The 25,417-nt window shown below is 40.4% G+C and overlaps 3 protein-coding genes across 5 annotated transcripts in view; 2 read left to right on the top strand and 1 right to left on the bottom strand.

Annotated features, from left to right (window-relative positions):
• The first annotated feature begins 3 nt into the window (after positions 1-3).
• Positions 4-13,190, top strand: NUSAP1 (nucleolar and spindle associated protein 1). Of its 2 annotated transcripts, none has more exons than XM_048307342.1 (11): positions 4-151; positions 1,313-1,378; positions 2,446-2,637; positions 3,675-3,849; positions 5,526-5,615; positions 6,329-6,429; positions 7,426-7,613; positions 9,703-9,878; positions 10,864-10,974; positions 11,506-11,617; positions 12,101-13,190. In XM_048307342.1, the coding sequence occupies exons 1-11, from the start codon at positions 59-61 to the stop codon at positions 12,186-12,188; spliced, it is 1,392 nt and encodes a 463-aa protein (XP_048163299.1). In that variant the 5' UTR covers positions 4-58; the 3' UTR covers positions 12,189-13,190. The 2 variants fall into 2 exon arrangements, with proteins under 2 accessions (XP_048163299.1, XP_048163298.1); XM_048307341.1 differs by having other exon boundaries at positions 9,703-9,890.
• NDUFAF1 (NADH:ubiquinone oxidoreductase complex assembly factor 1) lies at positions 7,099-21,630 on the bottom strand. 2 transcript variants are annotated; one of them, XR_007204332.1, is made up of 5 exons: positions 19,471-21,220; positions 17,478-17,663; positions 16,217-16,291; positions 14,194-14,581; positions 7,099-7,421 (listed from the first exon to the last, which is right to left on the bottom strand). XR_007204332.1 is itself a non-coding variant. In XM_048307344.1 (5 exons), exons 2-5 carry the CDS (start codon positions 19,972-19,974, stop codon positions 14,441-14,443), a joined length of 906 nt encoding a protein of 301 aa, XP_048163301.1. In that variant the 5' UTR covers positions 19,975-20,089; positions 21,403-21,630; the 3' UTR covers positions 14,143-14,440. The 2 variants fall into 2 exon arrangements, 1 of the variants encoding a protein (XP_048163301.1); XM_048307344.1 differs by lacking the exon at positions 7,099-7,421 and adding an exon at positions 21,403-21,630 and having other exon boundaries at positions 14,143-14,581; positions 19,471-20,089.
• Positions 21,631-21,705: 75 nt separating this feature from the next.
• RTF1 (RTF1 homolog, Paf1/RNA polymerase II complex component) overlaps positions 21,706-25,417 on the top strand; it is a 29,731-nt gene continuing 26,019 nt past the window's right edge. The window contains exons 1-2 of the mRNA XM_048307142.1: positions 21,706-21,860; positions 24,495-24,605. Coding sequence (XP_048163099.1) covers positions 21,783-21,860; positions 24,495-24,605 — 189 coding nt within the window. The 5' untranslated portion in view covers positions 21,706-21,782. The remainder of the gene's footprint in view (positions 21,861-24,494; positions 24,606-25,417) is intronic.

Below are 25,417 nucleotides of genomic sequence, written 5' to 3'. Positions count from 1 at the left end.
GGCGGTGTCGGTTGGCGCGCGGCGGGCAGGGCCGGTCGGTGCTGGTGCCGCCGCTGTCATGGCGCTCGCTTCGCTGCAGCCCCTGGAGGCGCTGAAATACGTCGAGCTCCAGCGCATCGCCAAGGCCGCCGGGCTGAGGGCAAACCTTCGGGTGAGGCGGGGGCGGCTGGGAAGGAGCGGTGCCCGGGAAGCTCCGGGTTCTGGGGTGCCCCCGTGCCCGGCCGTGAGCCGAGGGAACGCGTCCCCGCGGGCGGTGCCCCCTCCCGGGTCTGGAGCGGCGCTGGCAGCGGCACCGGCCGCGCGGTGCGACGGTGGCTCCGCGCTGGGGTGCCCCGGGAGGCTGTGCTGACGTCTGGGAGGCGGGCAAGCGCTCGAGGAGGAGGAGTGCAGGGCTCCGGTGCCCCCGGGGAGGCTGCCCGCTCGCCTCCCGGCCCGGCTGTTCCCCCCCCGCTGGTGTTCCAGCGCTGTTTGCCTCCATCGTGGGTAGTTGTGGTTGTTTTGTTTGATTTGTTTTGGTTTTTTTTACGACTCGGAGTGGGAGGAACAGTGTACCTTAAGGGAGGAGAGGGCGCGTTTGGCAGTCGAGGTTAAGGGCGAGAGGTTTAAGGACGCCCCAATGTCCTGCCTGGAGCCGCAGGTGCACGCGTGACACGGCCCGGCCTCTCCTGGCAGGCGCTGCCAGCAACGGGAGAAGGCATAAAGCCTTAAGGAAAGATCCACACCTTGGGTGGACAAGGCAACTCCCTGTCCTCACAGGACTAAGAATTGTTCTGGGAATGTTAGTTGCGGAGTATTTTGATTGATTTTATGCTGCCCTTTTCAATTAAGTGTTTAAGAGTCTTTCATAGCCTGAATTATCAATGGCGTGTTTTCATTGTTATTTTATTAGTATTACTGCTGATGTATGCGAGGGATGAAAAGAATGCTTTGCATGTAGCATGTCCAAGACAGAAGGAATTGCAGAAATTTGATGCAATTTTAATTCAAGTTCAGCTGCACTGTGGGGCTTAGAACAGTTTGTCTCATTCATTGAACGATTAACCTTCTGAAAAATAGACAGATCAGAAGAAACCCAGTCAGGGAAATTTGCCTTTGTGCCTCTGGAGAATGTGCTACATATTAATCTGTGGCCTTCAGCACTTTATTTAATTGACTGACTCGAATGACGTCCTAGGCATGTCTTATTCTGTTGGATTCAGGAAATGTTCTGCTTGTTTGTTGGATCAGTTTATAGGAGGCTGGTTGGGCTTACAGAGTTCTTCAATGACTTAATGGACTGTTTGGTTCATGTGGTGTTTTGATTTCTCTTCAGGCAGACAAATTGTTGGAATCATTGAAGCAACACTTTGAAGGGACAAAAGAAGAAAGTGAAAATATGGTAATAGATAATAAATCAGCCATTTGCTTTTAGGAAGTATAATCCTTAATTTGTAACCAATTGAGCGGGGCATGTGCTGAAGGGTGTTTTTGACCATGATGAGAACTGTAATAGAAATACCTTTTTCTTCTCAGTGCCCTTAGTTTAAAGCACTCATGTACTGATAGACATAGATATGCTAATGTTAGCTTTGCATTGGCCTCCTCTATGACTGAAAGCTGATTTCCTTTCAGCTGCCAAAATTAACAATGTATTTTTCAGCATCAGTACAAAACTCTTCTCTGTGAACACTAACATTTAATTTCCACTGAACAAATACTAATTCTTGCCTGTGTGGCTCCAGACACTATTCAGTATCAAATATAAAAATATTTTATTATTTTGCATGCTTAGATGAAGGGGACTAGATGCTAATTGGAAAGCATTTTGCATCTACTACAATTTACTTACACTAGCACTATAATGAAAGCAATACAGTTGTGCTACTTCCTTTATTTGTCTCTTGTGTATTGTTTTCTTAACTTTAAAAAAGTGTTCTCTGTAAGCTGAATTATTTTGCTGAGTGTGGTAATGTTTTTGAAGTTTTTGATAAAAAGTAATTTGTTATCTGCTTTTTCTAAAATACATCTTCCTTGAAGTGCATCTCCTAAAAATCTTCTTTAAAGGTTTGAGGAACTGGTGTAAACCTTGTCAGCTTTTAAAAAATTTTTACAAGCATGAAAGGAGTCCTGTTTTTATTGGTGAAGAGTATTCCACAAATGTGGGAGGGTCATGGCATCATGCAAGTTAGATTTCAAATATAAAGTATTAAGCCTTTATAATCTTATTAAAATGAAATATGATAAAACAATAATAGGAATTGTATTTAAAGTCTCCAAACAAGGAGCTTTGATGCTTAGGGGAATCTAGATAGTGCCTGTTTCTTGATTACTACACTGCTAAATGGCATGCTACTGTTTTTCCTCTGTATGAAATACTTTTTTAATAATGAAATTGAAACTGTCCCTGGAGTACTTAACTTATGTTTGTGTCGGGTATCTTCTGATTATAGTATTTTTCTGCTACAGGATCCTGTAAAGAGTGCATTTGCTTCCATTAAATCGGATGAACTGAGCAATCAGGAGGAAATGATGTCTGATTCAGGGTCTTTTATTACAAAAAGACGTGGTAAAGAAAAGAAAATAACCAGAAAAAAGAGGAACTCCCATGAGGAAATGAATACCAGTGAAGAAAAGCCAGTGCTTTCTGATGAGAAAGAGGTAATTTGCATTGCATGTTTTTGTGTGCTGACTGTCCACCCTTCCTCTGAGCATAATTTAAGCACAACTTGATTTCTTTTCTATCACCACTTATAGATGGTATATGTTTATATGTGTGTCTTTGGGTGTGTATACACATGTATAAAAATTCATATGCAAACATTCTGGTACTGGTCTTTTGTACTTTGTAGCACTGACTTTTGTCTATCTTAACTATGTGCTATCCCATAATAAACAGACATTACATGCTAGTCATTGCTTCAAGAAAATAAATTCCTCTAAGAAATATACAATTCCAAACACTTTATCTGCTTTCTCTAGTTCACTGTAGTATTCTGAATCTTAGGCTAGTTTCAGAATTTATCTAAAATAAGGCTGTTCTCGCTTTTTTGATAGAGAAAAAATCATTAGAAGTCACACGATTGCCTAAACATCATAATTTTTCTATTGTGAGGGTTGTATCACTGAGGGAGAGAAAGTTTCAAGGTGAGGTGGAGGCAGAATTTTTCTTTCTAGAGTTACAAGATGTAGGTAAGCTAAGAACTGTTTGAAAGACTTTTTACTCAGGTAGAGGAGGGAAATGAGAAAATGAAGAATGTTAGTCTGTTAGTGTTAGAGATGTACAGTATACAAAGATACAACAGTAAAAAGTAACATCCTCAGTGAATTTATTTTTACTTGCAAATAATTAACTTTTATGAATAAAGGCAATTTTATACTAAAATGTTAGAGCTGTGCAGTTAAAAGCTTTATCATATATCAAAGTTTGTGAAGTAACAGGGTAAGTATTTCACAAGTTAATTCAGTTTGGACTTCAGAAAATCTCTTGCTCAATCTCCCAATGAAAGCAGACTCAGCTATAAGGTTAGACCACAGTGCTTTAGGCTTTATCCAATCTGATACTGAAAACCCTTGAGGATGAAGGCTATGCACCTCTCTGGGCAATCTGTTGCACTGACTCACTGTTCTCAGAACAACAGCCTTTCTTTATAGCCACTTGGAACAAACTGGTTAAACAAAGTATGTTTAAATTGCAGGTGCATTCTGAAATGGAAGAAAATGAAGTGCCTCAGGGTGAGCACAAAAAGGGACAGAATGTATTACAAAACAAGAAGCAAATAGCTGAAGAGAGGGCTATTGAGAATCCAGGGATGGGTACTGGACAGAAAAAACAAGTAGAGAAGACTTCTACTAAAAGCAGGGCAGAACAACGTAAGTAGAAAATTGGGAAAAAGTAACTTCAATTTGTGCTACTTCAAATAACCAAAAGGGACATTTTATTGCGTCTTCAAGGATTTTTGTGGCACATCTGTTGATCACTACCTTGTTTTGGGGATACCAGAAGAAAATCAGGCTGCTTTGAGTTTGTGTTACTTGTTTAACATATTGTAACACAAATCCACAAATTCTGCAGTGTAGGAATTTTGCCAACTTCAGAACTTTGACTTCAGAACTCTTGTTTTCAGTGAAGGAGTTCTCAGAGATCTGGGTATATTTGAGTTTTACACTTCCAAAAGGATCAGTGCCTTTTGGAATACTCTTGAGGTGTTAGTTGGATTTTTAAGAAGTGGCAAGAAAGAGAGGACTTGCTTCCTCATGCTTCATTTATCTTTTTCTACAGGTGAACAGTTTTATCTTTTTCTTTCCAGGAGTAAAATTAGCAGAAAATAACAGAGACAGAATCCTTTATAATTTGTTTGAACTACCTAAGAGTATCTGAATATATTCCAGTGGATCACTTTTTCATCTGGTGGTGTTTTTAGTCCTTCAAACATGATGCCACTGAAAATATGAATTAATTTATCCCCCACTCCTTTGTGTATGCAGCTGACATGAAGAGATGACTTTGCCTACCCAATCTGATTAATTCTTGGTATTGTGGGTCTGTCAAGTAAAATGCACACCTGCATTTGCTCTGTTAGGCTCAGTGTTTGTAGTCTGTAAGTTTTATTATGAATATTCTTGTTGTTCCATAGAATTTACAAGGACAATCTTATGGGAGACCACCAATAATTTTGAACTAACTCAAAAATCTGTGATTTTCTATGAAGGTTGTTTTTTTAAAAAGAAAAGCAAGAGAGTATGTGGGGGATGCTTGGGTTGAGGCAGCACTCATCCTGACAGTTGGAACAGTGCTCATCTCTTCCTATAGCTGTAGTAACAAGTGTCTGCATTTAATATTGACAAGTTGATTTTTCAACCATTAGTTTTAACTGCACGCCCTTACTTGTTTCCAATAAGTATTCCAATAAGGATTTCTTTCAATATATTAAGGTCATCTAAGTTTACTTCTGAGGGGATGTGAATGAACAGAAAAGCAAATGTTTGGTTTTGATATGAGTGAACTTGATATAAAGTCTTTACCTGATTTTTTCTTAAGAAAATTAATCATTAAAATGTAAACATGAGCTTGTTACTGTACCTGAGAGCAAAGGTGACAAAAACAACTTGGACTCTCTGTATGTAAATAAGGCAGTGGCAGAAAAGTTGGTCAAAAGGTATTTCTTCTTTGTTATCAGCATTTAAAAAACACAGATCAAGGCCTGTGAATTTAAAGTCTGCTTTGCTTACCACAAGCACAGTTCTCTTGTTAACTTTTCCTGAAAAATATTTTACTACCTATCATAAGATTCTAGCTTAATATGACTTTAGGGTTCATGCTGGGCTTGAGGTTTTACAAGATATGTTATTATTGACAAACGAATTAAAACACTTTTGAGAGACTTAGAACATATCTATTCCAGCTGGTTTTATTTCTCAAAACCTAAACCCTTGAGGAGATAAAATGTGTTTTGAAACAAATATTGGAACACTATTTAAAACCACTGTGATTACTTTAAATCATCTTCCAGGAGTTCTAATGCTTTTGTCTAATCTTACTGTACCAGGTGATGCTCATCCTGCAGGAGGGAAGATTCCTCTACGTGTAGGCCGTGCATCTAGGTCTGCAAGAACAGGAACAACAGCTACTACACCAAGTAAGATAACCTACCATCTTTAGAAATAGATGTGTTTTCTCTGTGTAAAGGGAGACTTGACTTAGTTCTTCACAACTCAAATTTCTATTCCTGTTCAAAGAAGAGAATATTCTCTCTTTAAAAAGCAAGCAAGCAAAAAATATTTCCCAAAGGTTACATTTCAAGGTACATATTCCAGCTTGTAAATTCATAGTAGTAAATGACTGGCATGTATGTTAAAAAACTGGTTTATTGAACATTTTGGTGACTTTTGGATACAATACTTGCAATTAGTGATTTTTCAAAGAACAGGAACACATTACTGTTACTCCTGCTTGTTTAGTTTTCACTTTATAAATACTATGGTTGTGCTGTACTACTATACATTAGCTCATCACTTCTTAAAATGCATTAAATAATCTCAAATGCAGAAGTATTTATTGTTTTCTTTAACTGCAGAATTTGGGGGTTGGGTTAGATGATCTTTAAAGATCCCTTCCAACCCAAACCATGGTTCTATAATCTTCCAGATTACCAGGTAGCTGGCCATGTAGCTGGTGAAATAGATTCTTTTGGTCCTGTTTGGTCAGCTGTGTCTACAGCCTTTAATTAGAGGGATGCAGTGTTTTCTTTGAGGCCATAACAATAGGTGTCACAACATTCTCCTATGAAGTATTAAACTTCCTTAGGACCATATCAGATCTGTGAATCTTCTTATTTTTGGAACTTCTTAGACTTTAAAAAGTTGCACGAGGCTCAGTTCAAGAAAATGGAATCTATTGCTGACTACATCGAGAGGAAAAAAAAACTGAATGAAAATTGCAGCACAGTTAAGGTAAGAGATAACACAGGAGGATACCCATTGTTGGCATATTCATTTATTTCCAGGGCCTGTCTGTAAAAGTCTTTTCAGGTCTCTTTAGATCAGTGAGTAGCTGGTCATGTGAACATGCAGTGTAATGTTATAACCAATGTAATTTAACTGTAGTCCTACATAACTAGTTATATAGTTATTTGTATATAACTTATGTAACTATACAAGTTTTTACATGTTAACAGTGTACAGCTGTAGAAACCAACAGCTAACTTGTTGGTTTTGAGTAAAAATAATTGTCACAATTACTTTTGTGAAAGATCTCCTGGAACTTTTGTTTACAGCTGTTGAATTGCTGTAGAACTTAAGCAAGGGATAGGTTATTTTTCAAAGAGCAGGAATGAAATATTAAGTTTCTCTTCTGTGCCTGAACTATCATCCAATGGCTGCATATGACTCTCCTTTAAAATACATGCAGTATATGTTCTCAGTTCCTGTATTTCACCCTCACGTGGGTGCAAGCTGCTAACAGGGCCTCTCACAAAGTGCAGTAGAGCCTAAAAAAGTGACAGTAATGTGTCAATGAATGTATGAATGAGTACGTCAATGGCCTTAGAATTGTTCAGGTTGGTTACTCTAGCACTGCCAGGTCCATATCAAACAGTCATAATGAATCAAACTCCTGAAGACTACATTTATTTTTTTAATGCCATATATTGCATCATTGTGTACTTCAGACAAATTACTATTGGCAGGTGCCAATGGTCAGAAAATCAATTCTCTTAAGAGTATCAGAAAAAGACACTCCACATTCTAAGGTATGTGTTGTCAGGTCAGTTTAATAATAATAAAAAAACTATTTACATTTAAAATAAGCTTTTAAAGAGGAAAAATAGAAGGGAGAAAACTTGAAGAGGCCATATGCTTCTGATGCACTGTTTGTTTTCCTTTCTTCTTGCCTGCTTTGTAGATAATTTTTCAGCAGAGTCTGGTAACTCAGAATTTGCTTTTCCCTAGAAACAAGCCAGTGGAAAAAGATTTTTATTCAGCCCAAATCCAGAAAGAGGCAGATTCTCCAACACCTGCACTCCTAGTAACCTCCGGCGCTCACCACGCAGTTCTCTGAATGCTGTTAATCGGAGTATTTTATCCCAGAGATCTTCATTTAATCCTTCTGTACTTTCAACATCCAAAATGAATGTCAGGTAAAAAGAACAAACCAAAGCTACCAGCAAGCCATTTGATATGATACACGTGAAATAATCAACACTGACAGAGATTTTACTACATCATTTCTCTTCCAAACATGAACTGTGCAAGACTAATTCTGATTACTAACTTCCAGCCTGGCTTTGTAGCTGGTTTAAGCCTTACTGCTCTGTTACTATCTTCTTTCTTCATTTTTATGTCTGTTAGAGGAATCTCAAATCCTGGCTTTCATTTTGCTAAACTGCTCAAGCCAATTATTTTTCTTCCCTTACTGTGTTAGGTTTTCCATTTTGCCAGGCAACCTAATAGTTTCTGTTTATCTGAATTAATTTATCTTTAAAATTTTTTAATCAGAACTCTATTCAGTATTCCAGGTAAGTCTTGCAATGGACTCATCATTTGGGGTTTTTAGGTACTTTCTTCCTTTTGTCCTATACTTCCCCTCCCCTTCAGGTCACAGCAGGGGTCCTCTTGTGATTGACTACTATAAGCAGATTGTTTCTAGCAGATGGGAACCAAGCTGACACCAGAAAGTCATGAGGAATTGCTAAATGAATGAACTCATACTCAATGCTATTATACCTCATCTTATTTCCTTTTAGAATACCATGTGTATGTCATCATTCCTCCACAGTAATCTAATTCTCTATTAGTGTTAATACTTCCTGAACTTCTGTTATCAGTACATTTTATTAGCTTATTAATAATTTCCCTAAAGTCTTGATCAAGAAACCTTTTAAAAGAAGGAATTGAAAGGGCAGTCCTTATGGTATCCTATTGATAAATGTCCTTTTGCTTGGATTTCTTTGTAGTGAAAGCCCTTATTTCTACTATTTCTTTGTTGACTTCTAACTATCATACCAATTTTGACTTTAATCAGTTTACTAAAGTTTCCACAGGGACTGAAGTTCTGATTAGACATTCTCCCTTTGCTAACAATTTACGGTTGTTTGCAGGCCTTGGTTGTGTTACGTTCTCTGATGACCTTCACTTTTCAACTTTTGCGTGCCAAGACCATGGCTGCTGGGGCTTTTTTTTGTTCCTGAATAAAGTGTGTGTGGGATTGTTGTTCTTAAGTCAGATAATGCAACTTCTCATACTGGTATCTGATAATATATAATTATGTCACTTTGGAATGCAGGTCTTTTGCTGTTCAAAGGTCAAAATCAAGTTTACAAACTTAGTGGCTTTGTTTTTACTTTAAAAGTCCTCTTTTTGATTTCAATAGATAACAAATGAAAAAAATACACTGCCCCTAGTGTCCTCTTGGATGAGCTTGGATGTCTCCACTGCACCTCTTATTGATTCCTAGCAATATGTAAACCAAAACATTACTTTTAGAATTTGCTTCCATTCCACTGGTCCAAATTTGCACCGTGATGGATCTTGCAAGTTGTACTTCATCATAAACTTGCTTGCCCATAAAAACATAGCTTTCCTCAACATTTACTCCCTGTCTTTCTGAATCTTGCAAGCTTATAGCTTATTCTTAGTACCTTTTTGATGTGGATGTTACTTCATTCAAGATTTTGAATTTTATGCATGTACTCACAAGTATCCCTAAAAAATGTGCATATACACACATACATACAGAATGTGCGTGTGTCTTGGAATGCAGGTAACTTGGGTGTTTAAAAATTTCCAGCTTCTTCCTCTTGTAGCTCTTCGAGGTCTAGCATTCTGATAGTTAATTGGCTTTCAGTTTTTCTTAATCTGAATTTTAAAACTAACGAAATATGCAGACTCCAGAATACAGAATCCAGATCTAAAGTAAATCATATCTGTTGGTGAATAAATCTACTTGCTTATTGCATCCAAATATATTTGCTTTCCAAAATAAAAAAGAAGTCTGTTCTTTGTAGTTTGTCATATTACTTACTGCTGTTGATGCTGGCTCAGAACTTAATGTTATACCAACAACGTATTTTAGTGCAGTTTTTGCATAAGCTGTGAACATCTTTCACACAGTAGATCTTTCTACCTGTAATTAATAAAAGTAGAATGCAGAACCTTCTGTATTTTGGCAGATGGCTTACATTCCTTGTAGGTGACTAAATTTGTCTTCATGTTTCTAATAACTTTCAGGTTCTCAGAAGCCACAAAAGATAATGAGCACAAACGCTCTCTTATCAAGACTCCATCTAGAATGTCTCCATACATGGAGGAGATCTGCACACCTGACACTCAAAAGAGCTGCAAATGTATAAGTCAGAAGAACAGTAAGGGAAATGCAAGAAATAATGATCTGACTGCATCAAAGGGTAAAGTGGATGGTGAATATTTGGCTCTTTCAGATCAAGACTTTTGTCTTACTAAATTATAAGTTTTTAACAACAAATGTCATGTAGACCCAGGTTTTAATTTAAATCTCTAATTTACGACTGGTTCTTCAGAACTGCAGTAGTTTCTTTGTTTTCCAGTGGTTTGAATAGAATGTTTAGGTGCCATGTCTTAAACATATGGTACCTAGCTACCTACAGAAAAGAGGGCAGAAAATCTTCTAGCCCTTTAGGGACTACATAGCAAAAGATTCATATAGCAGATACAGGGACACCCTGTCTGCAGTGAGAGGAATTCCTGATACTTTCTCAGAGGTCTCACTCTCCTTGTGGGGTTAAGCACGCATCAGGCTTCTAGCTGTGCTTTAATACAACCTGTTACCAGCCTCAGCACCCTGATCAACTCAGGAACTAAAATTAAGAAAAATCAGAAGTCTTCTGATTACTAATGATCTCTGCAGCAGCACAACAGCTCTGCTATCCAGCCATTGACACCCTTAGCATCACAGGGATATTTGCACAGGTCAAGAACCCAGAGCTGCCTGGTTTGCTGTATAATAGTGATGTTTTTAAGGGGCAAGCTAAGTTCCATGCTAATCTGAAGCTGGCCTGTTCCAAAAGAATGCTTCTTTGTTTAATGTGAAAAACCACTTGGTTCCAAAAATCATAGAGAAACACAACTTGGTTTGAAGGACTAGAAAAACACATGAAGCTGTATGTGCTCTTCCATAGTATAATCACAGCTAAAGGGCCAGTACTCTACAACTTTTGCCCTCTCCAGACCTGGAAGCTCCCCATTTCAAGTGAGCTTTGTTTGTGCAATTCTATCTTTAGAGGTGTCAGCAGGGGCATTTAATGACTCTTTGGTCTTGATAATTGTAGTGTGGTCTTCACAGGCACTTTCCAACTTTCTGTGTACATTGATGCTCTTGCAACTCTAATTATGGTATCTTGATGCCTTTTGTAGTTCTTACCCCCTTCAAGTTTGGTGCTCAACCTGCAGAACCCACAAGTGGAAAGAAGACATTTGATCTCAAAGCAAGTCTCTCTCGGCCACTTCGGTATCAGCCACATAAAGGTACGTTGAGCCTGTGCAGTCTGCGTTGCTCACACCCCTTACATCCCCTGCTCCTACCAGGGGCGCATTGATACAAACAGCAATAGTGAAGTTTGCAGTCTCCTTTCCTGCCCCTTTTCCTTTCTCTCTGGGTTCCCACATAGTATGCTTTAAATTTCTTCACAGTATATACTTTAAGAACCTCCCACTGAAGATTAAGATTTTATGACCAACAGCCCATAAATACAAGAATAAATATCCTTGTATTCCATTAAATAGATGTATGTACAGGAAATATGAAATATTTCTTACACAGTGAGGTGGATTTTTTTAATCTCATGTGAGAAGCTGAACTTTGCATGCTGAGTGTTACTTCTAAGTACCTGTTACGACTTACAGAAGAACTACTTGTAGGGAATGGGCTGGTGAATCTGATAATACAGCCTGAAGAGGCATTTCATCTTAAAGACCATCAGCAAGTAACAGACTAGCTAGGATAAATTCATGGTAAGAATTACTGAACTAGTCTCTCTTTTTGCTCCTAAATTGTAGGACGACTAAAGCCATGGGGAGAATTTAAAGAAAATGCTGTTCTCAGTAAGTCTGGTGGTAGCAATATCTCTTCACGTAAGAAAGGTTACAAACAGCCGCATCTCCAGACAAGGTTAGTATACCACTAGTCTTTTTATGAATAGTGTTACTTAAAATAATATGATGATTCATTCTTCTTTTTAGGATTTAAATGTAATTTGGGAAAGAATACTTTTTTTGTATTGAAGCTATTTCTCCTTCCAATGACTGCTGAATTTCAGGAAAGCCAACAGGAAAGGCTGCTCTGAATTTGTTAAACTTTTTTTCCATGAAAGGTATCAGTTTCACAATTTGGAGATTTACCTTCATCTTGGAAGAAGCTGTCAATATTGACATGCTGTTACCTTGTGTGTTAGACCTGTATGTCTGAGCAGAAGTATGTTTGAATTCAGTCCATAATGGTACTGTTATCTCTGCCTATGGCAAAGGCAGTACGCTGATTAAATGGGTGTTAAGTTGTGGTCGGCTTCAGATTCCTTTGGTTGCTTGTGTCTCTACCTTTAATATAACTTGATATGGTCTCTTTTTTTTTTTTTTTTTTTCCCCCCCCCTCCAGGGAAGAAAGGCGTGAGACACTTGAGCAAGACAGAAAAAAGAAAAAGGCTCATGCTCTTGGAAAACGTAGAGGCCTATCTGTGTGTTAGGACAAATAAGAAGTCCTAACTAAGACATCACTGTAAATACTGTTCCTGTCATGTAAAGGCTTGTGCTGTCTGTGTATGGTTCAGGTTGCTATTAGCTAGTGGAATCCAGAGAGCAATTAAGGAGACCTTGTAATGTGCCCTGAGCATAATGTTTCTTTGATCAACTTCTCCACTGAGATGAGAGTTCCAAACTTTCAGGGGCTTAGAATTCTCTTGTTGCTTCATAATGTTTTCATTTAACTAATTTACTTGACTAAAATATGTTCAAGAAGAAAATACAAGCGGAAAAAAGATGCTCAAGAAGCCTCCTTGCAACTTAGGATAGACTTGCGCATCAGAATGCACTTGTTGTGTGCTAGAATGCAGGCTTTGAACAGCAAGCTTCAAAATGTTCCACAATATTCAAAATGACAAGAGTTAGAAGTACCTGCTTGCCCTGTTCTCCAGATCAATCCTTAAATTCTCTAAATTGCAGTAAGTATTCAGCATTTCTAATTGCATGCTTATGACATAGTAGGGAATTTCAAAGAGAGGAGAAAGCATGCAAGCTCTCTGGAAAACGAAAAGCTTACAGCATAACATAATTGTAAACTACCTTTAAAAAAAAAAAAGTCACAACTGAATTTACAAATTACCAACTTTGATGCTTTGAGCAGTTAAGATTTTGTTCCTTTCTATGGTAAATAGCAGATGTTAACAAAATTCTCTTGCTTTTCATCTCCAAGATGCTTAAAAGAGGTTAGAGTAGTGTTGAGTCACATTCAATACTTTGGTTTTAAAAGCAGTTGTTATTTTTACATTAAAAAATACATAGAAAAGTTGTCTGGATTTGTTAGGGATAGAACTAGAAAGGTAATTCAGCAGTTGTAATCTTAGCTGTTGAGCAAATACATGTTTCACCGAATTTAGTGTCCTATCAAATATATGTTGCAATGTCAAGAACAAGCTATTTCTTTTATAAACTGAATGGGGAAAATAAATATTTTGTATCTCTCCTGTTTATCAGTGGCTTTATCATTTAGTATACTATGTATAACTGCTTCCTTACTGTAGCACTCTTTTTGTTCACACTTGTATTTACTACTGTGTTTTCCTGTGCCAAGTTTTCCTCACAAACTCACCTGCCTGCCACTCCATGAAAGATCTTTGCTCTGGTATCTTTAGAAATAATAACCCTCATCCTTCTGCACTTAAGCTGTTGAATTGATAGGACAAGATCCTGTTTCAGCTTGCTTCATTGTGGTCTCTTCCATATAAAATACAGGTACATTTAATATTTCTAAAGTATACTTAAGCAAGGTCACTGTGGAGCAGGTCAGTGCTTTGATTACTTAAATTTGACAGCTGAAACATACACTTTACAAAGCAAGTGCTGACTGGTTATCTTGAATTACTGAAAACTGGAGTTCTCTGAAAAAGGGAGGTGTTGAGCTTCTGTGCCACCAGTTGAGGCTGTGATTTCTTACAACACAGCTGAGTTAGGCTAACTGCACACAGCAAAAGTGGGATCTGCTCTGCCCTGTAATGGTGCTAAGTAAGCCACGCTGTGCCTCCTCAGGGAGCAGACAGAGCTGGGCTTTTCCTTCCACCCCTTCTTTGGAGCATTACTTCTTTCCAACAACTTTAGCTCTGCAACATTGTAGGACTATGCTCAACAGCTTTAAAGGAAAAGTCAAGCCTGCTGCATAGCTCTTATTTCCACCTTGGCAGTGGCAGCTTTTTCTTTTTTTAGCTATCCAGAGGAGCCAAAATGAAAGGTTGAAATACTTCTGCCTTTTCCACTTTAGGTGCTGCTCTTTGTAAATTTCAGTAGCTGAGTCACACTTAAGCACCAGTCCTCAGGGTATTAAATCTCATACTCTTTTCAGTATAAAACTGTTAAAAGTGTTTTACAACTGTCACCAAACCACATAATGCAGAAAATGAAAGTGATGTACAAAAAAGAACAAAAAACTCATGAAATACTTTTATTTCAGTAAAGGTCAGGACAGAAGCCAAAACTTACCTAGGGAAGAGTTACTACTTTGTAAGAACATCACAGCTCCTCTAAGGCTATGTTGCAGTCCATGTATGTACAGTCTCTCCAGGATTCTGTCTCTGAGAGTTCAAAGATGCCAGTGCTGTCACGCTTCATGCACTCATCTCTTTAATGTTTACACAGGCTCTTCGAGTTGTTAAAAGCCACATGTTAAGAAGTATTTTATAAAAATAAACCAAGTATCTAAAGAATTTATAAAGGACACCAGCCCAACTTAGACTGGAGTGTTCTTGTCATGTGTTTCATAGGCGAACTCTTCTCTATGAGCTCTGTCCTTTAGCAGACCAATAAAATCAATCTCCAGCTGGAATGGACCATCTACTTTATCTCCAATGGTGAATCCAAGGGTTCTAATCTAATTAAAAGACACATAGAGGTAGAACAGTATTTATAACATTACAATCAAACGCAGTTATATCTCCCACTTCTACATTTTACGTACCATTCACAGCCATCTACTTTAAGCTGGTGTTTGTTCAAAATGCAGCAGCATTTCTCAAGGCTTGAACACTTCACTATCCCATTTTCAATACACACCCCAGAGGGAAATTACTCCACATTTGCCTTTCTACCACTGTGTTAATAAACCCTTGATTTAAAATGGCCTGAGCCTAAAGCAACACTGCTACTTTTATCCTTCATGTTTTGTGTACAGCCACTGTCACCACAACTGGGTTTCTAAACACATTTTCATAAAGTCAAAATTCTTTCATGAATAGGAAAAACAAAGATGTAATTAAGGATGGAAGGGATCAGTCTAGATTGTGATACACCATGTACTCTGTGAAAACACCAAATCAGACATTTTAAGTTGGCATGAGACTTAATTACTGAGTTTAATAGTAAGACAAGGTTCTTAACCATTGTTTTCCATTTAGAATAATGTTCTTATATATAAGAACAAATCTGTGTGGCTCAGGAATGCTTTCTATTAGCCTGTGGCTTGCCCAAATACTCTCTCAGCTCTCACGTTACAAAACACTTCCACTGTTAACAGCTTAGTTGAGTCACCAGTGCAGGCCACCGCATGAACTCAAGCTGCCCCAAAGCCCTGCTGAAAGTGCAGGTCTGAGTGGTGCCCATGATTTTAAGGACTGCTGTAAGTTCGGGAAAATAATGCCTAGGATGTGTCAGATGAGTAAATGTCTAAATAAATACTGCAAATATATACTAAATAAATAACAGAACAACGCTAGATAAATGCATTGACACTCCTCTGGATCATTCTAATGCTTTCAATCCTCTTCCCCAGCAGCAAGCTCTACAAGCAGCCCCTTGGCTTTTGGAGCCTGGACAGTTTTTAAAGCTCCTTTCTTCCAAATCACATTGTTACGGATACCTACGGGAGTCACCCAAACTCTCTGCTCTAAAGAATCTATTCCTTTGTAAGCCCTAGACACATTGACTATTTCCTGCCTTTTTTATTCCTATTTAATAATTACTTCCTGCCTTTCCAGGTTCCTAGGAAAACATACATTAGTACCATGAGGGACATTCATTTAAGAGCTGGACTTGATGGTCCCTGTGGGTCCCTTCCAACTCTGAATATTGTGTGTGTGACCAAGACATTTTATTAAGATTTCTTAAACTGCCTTCACACTGCTTCCCTGATTTTTGGGTTTCTTTAAAATATGTTTGTAAAATCACACTGCAAGTACATAACTTTTACTGTCAAATGCTACACATAAGATAACCATCAACAAAACTTCAGTGGAGGATGCTCAGATCAAGTACTATTTGTCCCTTTAACTCCTAGTAAATATTTTTAAATACCCCAAATATGACTTTATGTTTTCATTTACCACATATGAGAACAAGTACCTTATAACAAGATGAGGCCCTTCAATTCCAAATAACAAACATTAGAGAATTTGTAAATTATCTATATCAGGCCAATATGATCTTGAAGGAAACTCTGAATTTCTTACAGAGCAGTTCTTTATACTGCTTTTTCAATTGAAATTTCAAAAAAAGCCTATAGAAAACTTGCCTTGTCTAACCAGACAGGATGCTGGTTATCCTGGACTCTTCCCCGACTGGAGAGAAAGAATTTGGAGAATGGAATCTGACATAAACAAAACAAAATCAGACTTTAGTGTAACCAGTATATAAAATAGAAACTTAGGGAAAAGAAAATAAGCATGTGTTAGTAAAGTAACACTGTGCTATATCTGGTACTAGCATTAGTTGGGTTTATAAAACTGGCACAAAGAAACAACCCACGTTAACCCTTTCAACTGGCTACTCACAGCCAGCTCCAGGCCCACCCTGTGGTGTGGTGGCTGCAGCCATCACACAGGGGCGTTACCTTGTTGGGACACAATGAAACACTGCAGCACAGAAAGTGGCTGTCTACACTCAGAATATCTCCTTCCAATAACATCAACCAGAAATTACTGCAAAGCCTAGCATGTGTACATACTGACAGCTTATCTGTACCTAGGATGTGGATTTCACAGTGCAAACTTCGTACTCAGACATCAGTACCTCTAGGAAAGCACTTCAGGATAATGTAACAATTTCTTTGAAAGCAGTGGGAGCAAGAAAGTAGGGCTGGCTGGTGGCTGGTGAGAGGAAAACATCCAAGCCAGCAATGACACACCGACTTTCATCCTCCTGGCTCCTCATCTGTGAAACACAGGCTGTTCCCACATGATTGGACAATGGTATCATGAAACACTCAACACCAATCTGTAAGGATGTGCAAACCTCCTTATCATTGTCATCAGACAATTACAAAAGGTCCCCAAGTTGCATCAGAGAAGAGCCACAACTCACACTTCTTAAAAACATTATTTTGTGTCACAGAATCAAGGGTCACAAATGACAAACTCCAACTCCTGAGTCTGACTGACTCCAGAGAGGCTGGGAGTTAAGCAAATCCTGTTGCATGGAACAAATCCTACATCGGCCTACACCCATTTGTATTAGAGATAAAACGGTTATCACAGAGAATATTCATGGGAACACCTGCTAAGTTTCAATTGCTGTATCTATCCCATTACTCCAGTAAGAGCCAACAGTAGGCATTAAGGGGAACAGATGGTGGATCAATTCTTTAACACAATTGACACAGTGTGCCCTCCCCCAGTCCAGTTTTGGGAACTCCCAAGCCAAAAGTACGTCTTGTATAAAGAAAACATCGAGTGGACAGCAATTGAAACAAACTGTGAATGCTGAAAGAATTCCCCTTCCCATGTTTTGGCCAGGACCCCAAGAATGTCATTAGTTTGAAAGATTCATTAGTTAACCTTTATTTCCTCCCAGTATGGGCCTCCTCGGGTGAACATGAAGTAGCTGTAGAGGTCATCCTTTTGGTGAGAGAAGTAAGGATCTGTATAAATGTTTACCATCCAAGGTCTGCCATCACCACGGACACGTAAATACAGACTGTTGAAGTTTGACCAGTCATAATACTTCTTCCTGTTAAAAGATCCCTACAAATTATTAATAAACAGAATTATTCCTCCGTAATAAAGGGACACTTTCATTATGAGGAACAAAGCATTGTTGCTTTGATCACTGCCCTTGTTATTATGTCAGATAGTATTTACTGTAACATAGTGAACACAGCTACACTGTCATCATCCTGGCTGCTGAGCTCACTGAATTTCCTTCATCAGTACATTAGAGACAAAAAACTGCAATATTGCCACTCTGAGGACTCACACTCATTATAAGGCACAATCTTCTAAGTATCAGAAATCAGACCTCCTTCCTAAAGACTGAATTCCCTACCAGGCAAGTACACAAATGCCATGGTGATGGACCAGTACTTATGTAGTTCATTAAGTTTAATATTCTGTGCTCAGTTCTACATAATTGAGAAGTGATGACAGGGAATTGAAGCAGTGAAATAATTATCCCCTTTGATAACTTCCCAGTTGAAGACTAACAAACACTGGGAGCATTTAATGTTTTCCAACATTTTTTTTTCCATTAACTGTGTAAAATAGTAAGATTGCAATCATGTCTAAATCTTTACTGCATTTTTTCCAAAGATCTGAAAAATCCTGATGTTGTCATTTGCATGATGGCATATCCAAGAGTCTTCAGAGAACTACACTGAGGTCACTCAGAGCAATGAGGGGCAGGGGTCAGGGTTATTGGTCAGAACTGCCAAGAAGTCAAAATTAGCACCAAAAATTCAGATATTTCCCCTTTATTTTACAGCACTACTACAATTACCTATCAGCTATCCTTCTACCAACTCATCTTGTAGGTAACAGAACGAGTAGATCATCAATATATTAATATAAGGTGTGTAGCTACTTGATTTTATGGTTTTAACAGTTTTGAGCCTTTCTACTTAACTAAAGATGGACTGATACATTCCACTTCTTCAGAATTAGGAGGTGAAAGTTTGAGTCACATTTGCACAAGTCAGTAGCAGTCCTGAGAGTTTAACTCAGGCAACACTCCACTTGCTGTTCCACTCATCTGATCCAATGCCACCATTTTAATCAGTGTTCATGTGCCTCTCATTAACCCATTGATTTTGGTTACTCTCATTCTCTGCTCCCCAAGATTCTGGCCCAGAAATTATTTACCTGAGTACTTGTGACAAGACACAAACAACAGAACACATTAAATAGTTAAAGATTTTATCCACTGAGTGAAAATGTTCCTTTGCTTTTAAAGGTGCTTAGAAATAAGGGATGAAACAAGGCATATCCATAATAAGCACATCCATTTCTGGTCTATTTTGCTCAATTCTGAGCTATCAAAGGTTTGTGTTTTGCTTTTTCTGACTTACAGTAGGAGGCAGACCTTTAAAAAGTCCATTTCAAAGCATTGTTTTCTGTTCCTGTGAGAAGATGAGTTCATTCACCCTAACCAAGTTTGATGAATAGACCAAGTCAAAGCCCAGAAAATTCTTACTTATGACACATTCAATTAACTTCAAACTTAGAAAGATGTCTATTTTAATCATACCAATTTTGGATATAAAGATTCATTCCAGATCCTTCATTTGTAAGGATGCTGCAAACAGGGTGGTCTATTGTACATAAGTAAAAGATCAAACATGAATTATTCCTTTTCTAAGAAAGGAAAACAAAATCCAAGAAAAAATGTAAGTTCCTCGCAGGTCAAAGGATACAGCAGCAATTAGATCTCTGAGAGAAAGTCTAATACTCCTGAAAGTGACCAGCAGTAAAGAGCAGGCCACTTGCTGTCACTGGCATTCCACAAACACCCTCAGATTCAGTAACAGAAGCTGTGCAAACACGGAGCTGTACTTACCACTGCCGGTCTGGATCTCATACTGCAATATCCACTGTATTTTGTCTCCCCATCACGAGGTACTTCTGTATTGAGGGTTCCATACAGCAGAGCAGCCTGGTTATTCCTACCCAATTTGAGGTAAATTTTACTTTTCCCTCCAATCTCTACATCAGAGGAAATAACCCATTCATTTAAATCTTCTTGGCTCCGAAACTGCCACAACACCTTTGTTTGTTCCAACAAGTGCTGACTTAATGGATGGCCTCCAGGTCCTAGTAAATAATCTTGGGTTTCCTTCTTCAGCAAGCTTAGCTGAGTCTTTAGGTGATCAATGCCCTTCTTAAAGCTGAAATCAGCATTCTGCCAAGACAGTTTTTTCTCAGGCTCTGCCCCTGGCCTCCTGTAGCTGCTGTACAATTTTGAATTGCTGAGGAAAGGTCCAAGTAAGGAGAGCAAAACTTTGTGCCTGCAGCATCCACCACGGAAGGAAGTACCATTCAGCAGCATTACAGTCAGAGCCATACTGATAAACTTGAAGAATTCACATCTAGTAAGGCAATTAATGGGCTGAAAGTTAATTAACAAGAAAACTAGTATTCAGAGCTATCTTACTGTAGTTACTGTAGTTGATCTTCACCTTCAATGAAAAAGAGAAAAGGTTATAAAAGATTACATATGGGATGCTTGTGAAACTATTTAACTTTTATAAGTGAAATTAGCTAGAAATCCAAGTAATTGGAAAAAGGAATGAAAAAAACCATCAGGAATTACACTTCCTCAGAGCTCTAATTTACTTATTGACTTCCACCCTATGCTTTCCTCTCTTCCCATGGTGTGAAATCCCCACACAAATAAGAAAACCCAAGTAAAAGACTTCAAATAAAACTGAAAATAGAAAAGAAAATCAGTTTCTCTTTATCCCTTCCACTGTAAATAAGTTTAGGTGTTATGAATAATACCAGCAAGAACAACCTATGAAGGTTTCTAAAAGATGACACCTATATAACTAAAAAGTATTATCCTCTGCATGAAAATCACAAATTCACAACAGGCAGACCCTGCTGCCACACAGATAAAAATTACAATCTCAGCTGACACAGATGACAAGACTTTTCAGGTATGACGTCCTGCAGCAACCATACCACATGCTTCTTCCATATCATCCTCAATATACCTGTTTTAGGATTACAGAGACATTTGCAAAGACCAAAAAGTTTAACATGGAAGACTGCAATTCAATAGGGTTTTCTTAAATAAGTCTTCAGGAAAACTCTGCTCAATGCCCTATACAGAGGCGATTTTCCTTACTTGTAAAATTAAAGATATTTTATTGTTGGTGTTGGTTTTTTTTTTTATGTCACAGAACAAATCCAAAAATGATGTCACATGCATTCAACTCCTCTGAGCTTTTAAGAATGAAGTCAGGCACCCCACATATATCCTCTGTATGTCACTTACCTTCCTTTACCCACGGTAAAATCCACTACTGTTATTCTCACACCTAATTAAGTTATGTCTAAAGCTATACTGAAGAAATTCACATTTTGCTCTGTCCTGCACTTCACAAGATCGGAGGCAAGTTCCCAATCAAGAAACCCTGTCTCCTCATTGCTTCACCCGAGTACAAGAAGAAAACGGGGAATCTGAACATATTCTACTTTAGCCCGGTCTTTGTCCCTCGGCAAGGCTTTAGCAGCCCGCCGGTGCAGCGCCAGCACGAAGCACGGCCCGGCAGCTGCGACGCCTCGGCTTCCACCCCGGCCCGGCTTGCGCCGCACCGCGCCGCGGCCTGGGCACCGGGCCCGGATCCCGCCCGCCCTCCTGAGCCCGCGGGCAGAGACGAGGCCAGCACCGGCCGGGCGGCGGCCGCGGCCTCTCCCCGCAGAGCGGCCGCCCCGCCACTCCCGCCCCGTGACCGACCGACAGACCTCGGCGCCAACACCGGCTCACCTTCCCGCCGCCGCCGGCGGGGCCGCCGCGCCCGGGCCGGCCAAGCAACGCGCACCGCGCCGCTCGGGTTCTGCCGCCAGCGACGGCGGCCACCGATGTCCTGCCCGCGGCAGCGGCCAAGGCGCGATCCTTGACCTCCGCGGATCTCCGGGCACCGGAGGAGCACCCACGGAACGGAGCGCGGGGACAACGCGCGGCTCCGTGAGGGGACAGCAGCGGCCGCCCCGCCCCGCCCTCGCCCCGCCCCACGCGCCGCGCATGCGCGGTGCCCTTTGTGTCGGGCGGGCGGGCGGGCGGCGCGGGTCAGGCCGGGCCGGGCCGTGCGAGCGCCGCCGCCGCCGCCGCCGCCGGGGCGGGGAGGGGGCACCGCCGGCTCCGCCATGGTGAAGAAGCGGAAAGGCCGTGTCCTTATCGACTCCGACACCGAGGACAGCGGCAGCGAGGAGAACCTGGACCAGGTGCGCGGGCAGGCCCGGGCCGAACGCGGGGCCTGGGATCGCCGGCCCGCGCGAGGCTCGGCGCCGCCATCCCTCCCTCGCTCCCGCCCGGTGGTCCCGCGCTGCTCTCGCCCTCCTCAGCCCGATGGGCCCCCGCGGCCGCCGTGGGGAGAGCCCGCGCCCCTCCGGCGAGTCCCCGGCCCGCCCCTGGCAGGAGGCCCGCGTTGGCGAGGGCTCTCTGCAGCGGGCCCGGTGCTCGGCGCCGGCGGGACGGAGGGGCGGTGGATGCTCCGGGACGATGCTCCGGGGCGGTCTGGCCCTGAGGAAGGGTTAGCGAGGCCCGGCTGCCAGCGGTCTTCCCACCTCGAGTAGTGGGGAAACAGGCCCAAAGGGCTGGGCAACTTTTCCATGCTACTTTGGCACGCCGGGAGAGCAGCGTGTCAGGTCCCTGCCTCCCCTCGGGGCAGGCGGGCTCCCGGAGTGCTAATGCGTGTTTAATGCAACCCCCTCAATCCTGGTGACTGCACTGGGGGAGCTCTGTTCATGGGAAACCGCATGGAGCCTGTAGATGTAAGAAGGGGTAGTATTTCTTTATTTGTCATCAGGGCATCTCCCGGGGTTGTAAGTGTGATGTCTGGTGTGAGCTCAACCGTGTCAGGCTTGGAAAAGGGGTGTCTCCCTCTTTGGAGGGGGCTGCTTTCAAAGACTCACCTTTTGGTGTAGCATGTATTGATGGTGTGATTCGAATGGTAAATAAAGACATCATAGGTGAAGTGTGTTACAGCTTGTATGGCAGTACTTGTTCCGGGGAGAAGTTTGGCGGAATGAATATGCTGAAGCCTACATGTCTGATGTAATTTATGTGTTGGACCTTCAGGGTTTTTAATATAGAAGCTGTTGCTATGTTGCAATAAAAAGCCTTCCCAAACACTCAAAAATACTTCTGCAGACTGGGGCTTCAGAAAAATGAGATCAGATAGTCTGTTAAAACAAGTACACAGGAACTGATTAGGTTGATCTTGTGTACTTCTAGAGTCCATAGGGCTGCCAACATCTCGCTGCTAGTGTATCAGTTTGGTAGTTTTAAAACTTGAAAATAGGAGTTGGACTAGCCCTAGCATCAGTCAGACAATCGGAGCCATGGTGGTAGGAATAACCACGTGGTTCTGCATCCGTTCCATCCCTCACTGGCAGCAGGCATCTGCAGCTGTACCTGAGTAGTAGGTGCTTCCCCCTCCACGGAGCTGTTTGTAGCAACTGTAACAAACAGGGAGATGTATGTGCAAAGATGAAGATTAGGTAGCAGGGAAGCAATGTTTCTGAGATGAGAGAATACTGATTTAAATGTAAAATACCGAGTTAACCCCTGCAGATTAAATGTTTGACAGCTTCCAGTGGCAATCTAGGCTTGTTGACTTAAACAGCTAGCAGCCTTTTCAATATAGTATCTTGGAAAACAGAAAACAAGTGTAGAAAGAAAGAAAGAAAGGAAAAAGGAATATTTCTTAGCTTAAGTGGTGCTCCTCTTCAGGAGCTTCCCAAAGGGAAGCACTACTGAAACTTCTTCAGGAGCTTCCAGAGGAGATCTGTTAATTGTACGAATGTGCTGTGTTGATGTTGCAGGGCTTTTGCCGAGAAAAGTTGGTAAAAGCCATTACTAATGAAAAGTTTCTTTGTTGGTAAGTAGGCAGACTATCAGTTTCTGCAGTGTTTATGTTCTCATTTGAGGTGCTGAATTGTAATCAGTTTGTTTAGATAATCTTCCAGTTGTGAAACTAATGGAAACCAATCTAGCATCGACTTCCAAAGATGGCAGAAGTCAGAGTGGCTGTATTTCTACACAAAGCTAAGATTCATCAGCCCCAGAGCAATGTTTTTGAGAATAGATTCTGTGTCCCGGACTGCAGAGACAGTAACACAGCTTCAGAAGTGTTTTGCACTACTGCTTGTGTCACCTGAACAAGCAATGAACAGCAGATGATGAGAGTATTTGAGAGCCATGTAGTTCTTTGTGTGGGTGCGTGTTGCCTGTGAAAGGGCTTCCTTTTGAGTAGAACAGCTCTACTAAGTTTCACAGACTCTGAGCTTGATACCTGCTCTGTGTCTGTCCAAAGCTTCAAGTTTATTCTGGGGTGTGTACCAACAGTGAAAAGGAATTGAACAGGCTGACTAAATATTACCAACCATGACATAATGGTGATGCCTAAAGCATTTCCGCTTTAAAGTGTGTAATTGCAAACATCTCTGTTGTTTAGGAGAAGAAGCTGCTATCTACTGGTATTTGGCTTTTTAGGGCTAATTCCACATGGTGTAGTTAGGGTGGTTTTGAATTATTACCCAATCCATATAAGACAAATCTGAACACGACTCTGAAAGTAATTTGTCTTACGTGGCTTATACCAAGAAAGTAATGGTACTAGTATTTACTTTTATTAGCTTGTTACCATCAAAATCCTTTTGTAGCATCCAGTTGTATTAAAACTGTGTGTGTGAATGTGTATTTATGAAACGTAAGTAGACTTGTTCCTTAGTAGGTGACAATAGTCATGCTACTGGGATGTGCTCAGATATTTCAGAGAACCTGCCGGTGCACTGACCTGGATTGTTAAAACTAATTATGACACTTTGCAATAAATGTGTGTGTTTTCACACCAGGAGCTCCTGTCATTGGCCAAACGGAAACGCAGTGACTCTGAAGAAAAGGAACCACCTGTGAGCAAACCTACAGCTTCTTCAGACTCTGAGACATCAGACAGTGATGATGAGGTGAGTTTATCATGTTACCAGTGAGATTGTTATGGGTTATTTGTCTGATCGTACCTCAGAAGTGAAACTGTATTTATCATACAGTATCTTTAGCCTGCTGTCTTCATAAAGTGAGACTGTCCATCAACGATGGAGACCTGTTAAGGCCTGAGGATGTATTTTTTTCTTTTTTTCTTTTTTTTTTTTTTTAATGATTGTGTTTTGAATTCTAATTATATACAAAATAATCTGTATATAGAAAAGATGAGTGCTGGTTAAATCCACGTTCATATGGTCTGGTGAGCTGCCTGCTTAATGCTAGTGTTTTTCCTGTGTCATGTGTGCAGTTGAGGTAGCAGTGAAGCTGCTAAAGCTGGACTCTGAATTCAGGGAAAGAGGTTTTCAGCTTTAGAGTGGAGCTTCCTTCCTAAGAGAAGGGTCAAGGCAGGTGGTACTATTTTACAGGTAGTAAAACTGTTCTGTTTAGCTACTTTGATTCTCCAAGAACTGTGCTGTGAACTGTCTGGCCATTTGGACATGCAGCAGCGTGTGTTTTGATTGACATTTTTGAAGAAAGAGGCAAGAAGGAGTTTAGCATTACTTTGTTCTAAGGTTTGTCAGTTTCTTGTATAGTAGTGCTTATCTGCTGCTTCTGTTTTTTGTATTTGTTCTTGGTACTATTTTCTAGAGCTGGTTAAAAGTCTGTGCAGCTAGAAAAGGAAATTGAAAAAGACCTATTTAAACAGGCACTGAAAAATGTTATACAGGTATTTGAGTAAAAACAATTTCTTGAAAGCTCACAAATATCTTTTGCAAGCTTTCTGCAAGTTACA

This window comes from Corvus hawaiiensis, chromosome 6, assembly GCF_020740725.1.
Source record: "Corvus hawaiiensis isolate bCorHaw1 chromosome 6, bCorHaw1.pri.cur, whole genome shotgun sequence".
Classification (NCBI taxonomy): Eukaryota; Metazoa; Chordata; class Aves; order Passeriformes; family Corvidae; genus Corvus; species Corvus hawaiiensis.
Note: the sequence above shows the minus strand (reverse complement) of the source record. Positions and strands in the feature narration are given on the sequence as shown.

Bases quoted from the DNA above. Each gene is read 5' to 3' on its own strand.
- NUSAP1 (XM_048307341.1), top strand. From the start codon at position 59: ATGGCGCTCGCTTCGCTGCAGCCCCTGGAGGCGCTGAAATACGTCGAG. The intron at 7,614-9,702 runs GTAAAAAGAACA...AATAACTTTCAG, and splicing joins ACATCCAAAATGAATGTCAG to GTTCTCAGAAGCCACAAAAG. The intron at 9,891-10,863 runs GTGAATATTTGG...TGCCTTTTGTAG, and splicing joins ATCAAAGGGTAAAGTGGATG to TTCTTACCCCCTTCAAGTTT.
- NDUFAF1 (XM_048307344.1), bottom strand. From the start codon at position 19,974: ATGGCTCTGACTGTAATGCTGCTGAATGGTACTTCCTTCCGTGGTGGA. The intron at 17,664-19,470 runs GTAAGTACAGCT...AATAATTTGTAG, and splicing joins TGAGATCCAGACCGGCAGTG to GGATCTTTTAACAGGAAGAA. The intron at 16,292-17,477 runs GTTAACTAATGA...TGTTTATGTCAG, and splicing joins CATACTGGGAGGAAATAAAG to ATTCCATTCTCCAAATTCTT.